The sequence below is a fragment of the Mastomys coucha genome, unplaced genomic scaffold, assembly GCF_008632895.1.
Source record: "Mastomys coucha isolate ucsf_1 unplaced genomic scaffold, UCSF_Mcou_1 pScaffold20, whole genome shotgun sequence".
In the NCBI taxonomy this organism is placed as follows: Eukaryota; Metazoa; Chordata; class Mammalia; order Rodentia; family Muridae; genus Mastomys; species Mastomys coucha.
The window spans coordinates 106,816,335-106,821,980 of record NW_022196903.1 but is presented as its reverse complement, the minus strand read 5'-3'; the positions used below and the strand labels follow the sequence as shown (position 1 = coordinate 106,821,980).

At 48.3% G+C, this 5,646-nt stretch overlaps 1 protein-coding gene and 1 long non-coding RNA gene across 4 annotated transcripts in view; one reads left to right on the top strand and one right to left on the bottom strand.

The window, feature by feature from the left end:
* LOC116099409 overlaps positions 1–3,928 on the top strand; it is a 5,906-nt gene extending 1,978 nt beyond the window's left edge. The window contains exons 2-3 of the long non-coding RNA XR_004122241.1: positions 1,640–1,674; positions 3,880–3,928. This is a non-coding gene — a long non-coding RNA (uncharacterized LOC116099409). The remainder of the gene's footprint in view (positions 1–1,639; positions 1,675–3,879) is intronic.
* The window catches only part of Irak2 (interleukin 1 receptor associated kinase 2), a 59,289-nt gene that overhangs the window by 49,694 nt on the left and 3,949 nt on the right, over positions 1–5,646 (bottom strand). For all 3 annotated transcript variants that reach the window (XM_031382941.1, XM_031382942.1, XM_031382944.1), the window contains exon 2: positions 634–816. In XM_031382941.1, coding sequence (XP_031238801.1) covers positions 634–816 — 183 coding nt within the window. The remainder of the gene's footprint in view (positions 1–633; positions 817–5,646) is intronic.

The window sequence follows — 5,646 nt, the reverse complement described above, 5'->3', positions numbered from 1 at the left end:
CAGAGAGAGCAGACAGCAGTGAGATTGGAGATTGGAGCCTCTATGCTCCAGGCTGGCTCACCCGCAGCCCCCCCAGGACTCTGGCCAGGCTCACACAGACCCCAGTGTGCTTGGAGCCTGGGGGTTGGGGGCTGGGGGGGAGGGTGATGTACCTCGACCACTGAGCTGCCAGATTTTTATTTTCTCTTTTGTAATGACTTTAAAAGCCTGATGCCATTTTGAGAAATACATTCAGATCCTGCACTTCCTTGTATCGCATCTGTTATTTTTTCTTTGTCGACGCCTTGTCGACCTGTACAGGAACCTGTTTCTCTCGCAGGTTAAGGGAGGCCTAGACTGGCCGGCCGGAGGCAATTAAAGGTTTTAGATCTCTGGCTACTCAGTGTCTCTCCTGATAAACCCAGTGTCAAGTATAACACATAGTAGGCCTACAGGAAATATCTGGTAAATAAATAACTTGGTGTGTGGATTTTAACCTGGGAAAAAGAAGGGTCCTAGTGCTGGGGTGAAGCTCATTGGCAGAGAGTCCACCTGGCCCCAGTCAGTTCCACACCATACTGATAAAAGATCGATAATGTCTTCAGACAGACATACAGCCCTTGCTGAGATTCGAGGGACAGAATAGTTACTTACAGCTCAGGACAATCTGGGCAGCTCGGTAGAGTTCCAGGTGACGCAGGAGGTCCACCAGCTGCTGGACCGTGGCCTGACGCATGGACCACCACCACAGCAGCTCCCGGGTGATGCTCACTCCCTGGACTCTCTCCATGGACTTGATCTTCCTCAGCTGTGTCAGGTCTGTGATCACATAGGAAGCTGGAAGGCAAAAGAGTATTCCTCTTAGAGCTGAGGCTCTGCCCCCAAGGGAGAGTCTCTGTCTGCCCCCAAGGGAGAGTCTCTGTCTGCCTCACTGCTCCTCCCAGATGTCAACAGGGCTACTGAGTGTCAGCAGAATGAAGATCTTAGCAGCTTGGAAGCCCTGAACATCAGTAGTTCTTTGCTTGGGATGGTTTCTGCCCCAGCACAAGCCTCAGTGGGGAGCAGAACTGTGCCCACTCCACACCTCCAAATGGGGAAACTGCCTGGCTCAGGGCATCGGCGGGGGGATGCAGAGGAGTGGAAGGCAGCAAGGTAGGGAAGCCCTCAGCCTTAGGGGTGCCCTGTTCTTGCAGGACCTCAACAAGTGTCCCCAGATGTTGTCCCCTGAGCACTTGGCTCACTAAGTCTCAACCCTGGTGGGAAAACCCTGGCTGATGAATGACAAATGGTAGAACTGTCACAGGAACCAAGACAGCCCATGAGGTTGGCACTGTGCTAACTCTGAAGCACTGGGAAGAACCGCAAGAAACTGTGTTGGCAATAAATCTACGTTATGCTTTCCTTTTATTTCTTATTTTTGTTTTTTGGTTTTTTTTTTTTTTTGATACAAGGTCTTGCTGTGTAGTCCAAACCAGCCTCCAATGCAGCAATTCTCCCATACACTAGCATTACTGGTGTGAGCCCACACACGGCTTCCTTTTGCTTTTTTTTTTTTTTTTTTTTGGCATACAATAGATGGTTGTTCTCATGGAAAAGACACACTGTATTCCACCCTCCCAGGCCAACTCCCCTAGGCTACTTCCTCTCCTCCTTCACACAGGTGCTGGCTTCAAGACAGAATTTGACAGACAATAGGTAAGACCTCTCCTATTTATTAATGTTCAAGCCTTCTCCCAGTTGATCCAGGCTCCTCATAAGTGACTACTTTTTAGCTGCATTACTATTTGCCAAGCTTGATGGTGAATGCCTTTAATACTAGCACTCTGGAGGCAGAGGCAAGAGGACTTCAGTGAGTTTTAGGCCAGCCTGGTCTACATAGTGAGTTCCAGGCCAATTTGAACTACATAGTAAGACTTTCTCTTAAATTTTTTTTTATCAAAATATTAATTTTATTATTGTTTTTATTGGCATGGTGCTGGGTACTGAACGCAGAGACTCATCCTACATAACTTCACTTAGCCCCTTATGAGCCCATAAGGAATTTGTCAGTTTGATTGGATTTTTGTGCTTTGCAGAACTAGAGCTCAAAACCAGTGCATAATGCACACTAAACTTCTGTGCACTGAGCCACACTCCCAGCTCTTTAATGGCATTTTTAATTGTTACATAGTATCCCATTGATTTTTTTTTTTTTTTTTGAGATAGTGTCTCACTACCTACCAGCTGGCCTTGAACTCTCAGGAATCGGCCTTCCTCTACATCTTAAGTTCTAGAATTAAAGGTATAAGCCACCACACCCAGCTTTGCCACTGAGTTTATTGATATAGGAAAGCACTAACGAGAGAGAGAGAATAATTAGACTTCAGGGTGTCATGAGGACGGAACACCAGTTAGCTCGTGCAGGAGACCCTCACCCTTGGCCCCATCCCTAATACAGCCAAACAAAACTGAACAAAAATGAGGATAAAAAAAAAAGCAAGCCTTGGTGCCAATAATTCAAAAATCATAGAACAGGAATTTATGTGAACACAAAGTCAACTGAGTGTACTCAGTTTGTGTAGCGCTTGCCTCCCATGCATGAGGCTCTGGGTTTGAGTCCCAGCACCACCAGAGGAAAACGCCATTAAGCATTAAACACAAGACCAGGATGAGCTTTAGAGAAAACAGTTGAACCCAAAACTCTATGGAGCTTTTCTGTTTGGAATATGAGCTTGGGTGGACTGAGCCGGGAACAGGGAGACTAGAGATAAAGCTAAGAACTCTGTAGGACTATAGAAGACATTCAGAGCCCAGATAAACACAATGGACTGTCAGTCCCCTCTGGATAAATGAGGAAGGGCCATAACATTCTCTCACAGAGAAAGCTACCAGAGAAGTGCCCTGTAGGAATGGAAAGTTCCAGAGTTATGGTTTTAGTCACTGGAAACTCCACATCAGATCTCTAGCCAGCAGGAAGTGATTTAAGCAGGCCCCGAGTCCCCTTCCAACTGTTCACAAGGGGCAAAGAGGAACGTGTGACGCCATACCAAAGCTAGCCCAGCAAGGACACTTGTGTTAGTGGGGTTCTGCCAGAGTACTAGCCAGAGCTTTGAGCCTCTGTGAATTTCAGTTTCCTCCCAGTAGAAACAGGAAGTGAACTTTAAAAAGAAACAGTTTAGTTCCCTGAAGCTGATCTCTTAAGGTACAGATCCATTAGCACTGCACCCAGGGGTGGGATGAGCAGAGATGGAGGGAGGGACGATGCAGTCGCTGCCAAGCCCCCACCCCCAGGCGACATAGCTCTTATTAATCTGGTCATTATGGAATAGAGAAAAATCAAAGTCCTACCTAGTAGACTCAAGGAAACCACTGGGGCTGGTGAGATGGCTCAGCGGGTAAGAGCACGGATTGTTCTTCCAAAGGTCCTGAGTTCAAATCCCAGCAACCACATGGTGGCTCACAACCACCCATAATGAGATCTGATGCCCTCTTCTGGTGTGTCTGAAAATAGCTAGCTACAGTGTGCTTATAATAAATAATATTTAAAAAAAAAAAAAAAGGAAACCACTGGCTGCATTCAGGCAGTCAATCTTCCAGACTTTCTCCCGTGTGTGAATGCTACTCTTCAGATCTGGTGTTCTATAAAAGGCCCTATGCTAAAGGCGTGGTCACAGCCTGGTACCTGGAGAGGTGGGAGCTTTAAGAGATGAGACTGCCCTAGAGCTGACAGACAGAGAAAGCATGTGAGCAGCCCGGGATCAAATCCTCCCAGGCGCGTCCTTGCTGTGTATTTAGCAAAGGCCTGTCACATCTCCCAGAGCTTCAGTTTCCTTTTGGACCTCATGGGTGGTGGCATGGGCTAGATGAACTCTATACACTGGGAAACTTGAGCTAGCATTTGGCAATGTGTTATATCCACAGAGAAACCATTGTTTCATGCTGATTCCCGAATCCTGGGGCAAGCCTACCCATCCTTACCGTCCTCCAGAACAAGAGCAGCCTACCCTCCTGGAATAACCCTCCCCAGGGTCATAGGTCCCTCTCCTGACTGGCCAAACTCTTTCCAGTACGGCAAGGGAAACCAGTGTTCCTTCAGCCTCTCTTACAGATAAATGGCTCAGAAACACACAGTCACTTGCCTGCAGTCGCACAGCTAGGCAGTGCACAAAGGCTGGAATGCACTGGTGAACAAGGAAGAGAGTGGTCCAGCGAAGGGGCTCCTGCACACTCCCCGTGCACACTCCCAGGTAGATGAAACTCAAGAACTCCATTTTACACAGACTCAGACAGAGACTACAAGTCTTTTTCCCCCAGGAGCAAATGAGCGCAGCTATGACCACAGAGAAACAAAGGCAGAAGTCTACCAATGGATCCAGGGGAAGATTCATAGCTGCGGCTGCCTGTAGGTTTTTTTTAAATCTATTTAGATCTTCCCACACTCCCACACCCGTCTCTCCCAGGACCACAGCACAAGATCACCTTTTCTGGACTAGTTCAGCAGCCAAGACTTTGGAGGAACAACTATCCACGTTCTCCCTCCTTTTGGGGCATGGAAAACCAGAGTCCTGAGACCAGCTGGCAACTGCACAGGGAGGGGCCAGCCTTGAGCTCAGGGCAGCCTCTGGGCAGAGAAAACTGCAGCCAACTAAGACTGACTCACAGGCAAAGACCAGGAGCCCGAAGGAGGCCAGTGAGGCTGAGGCAGGGAGGATGAAGAAGGTGTGTGTGTGACAGAGACAGAGACAGAGACAGAGAGACAGAGCTGGCAGGCCTGCTAAAGAGTTTCCTTGATTTCCTCAATCATAGTGAAGCCTCAGAGGACTCTGGGTAATTCTGCCATGTCCAGGACTTGCAAAGTCAGAGCAGTTCTCAGCAAAGGACACATAAATAGCCAATAAGCAAGAGCCTGAAAAGCCTCGTTTACTGCCAAGCTTTAACAAGATAAGTAGTAGCCCTCCTATATGGATGATGGGCATGTGAACCAGGACAGCCCCTCTGGAAAACAAGTGCCCTATAAGAGTGCAGTGCACACTGAACTCCCCTCAGGCTAGGTGTGCTCCCAAGGGAAATGAAAGCACATGTCCACACTGACACTTGAACACAAATGTCCTGCAGAGTTGTCATGACTGCCCAAGAATAAGAAGAGCACAAATGTTCATCAGTGGAAAAATGGAAAAGCAAAAGATTGGACATCTATACACTGGAGTATTACTTGAGTAGAAAAAGAAACTGGGAGAGCTGGGTGGCAGTGGTGGCGCACGCCTTTAGTCCCAGCCCTCCGGAGGCAGAGGCAGGTGGACCTCTGAGTTTGAGGTCAGCCTGGCCTATAGAGGGAGTTCCAGGGCAGCCAGGACTACACAGAGAAACCCTGTCTTGAAAACCCAAAAATCAGAGAGAGAGAAAGAAGGGGTGGGGGGAAGGATAGGACAAGGGATACAGCTCACTAATGGTGTGCATGCCCAGCATGTGAGAGACCCTGGGTTCCATTTTCATCACTAGAAAAGGGGTGGGGCGGGGGAGGATAAGAGAGTAAATGAGAGAAACAGGAGGGGATGGAAGGAAGGTGATACAGAACTCACATCGACTACAACATGGATGACCCCTTAAGACTTGCTAAATGAATCCCAGCACTTGGGAGGCAGAGGCAGGCTGATTTCTGAGTTCAAGGCCAGCCTGGTCTACAGAGTG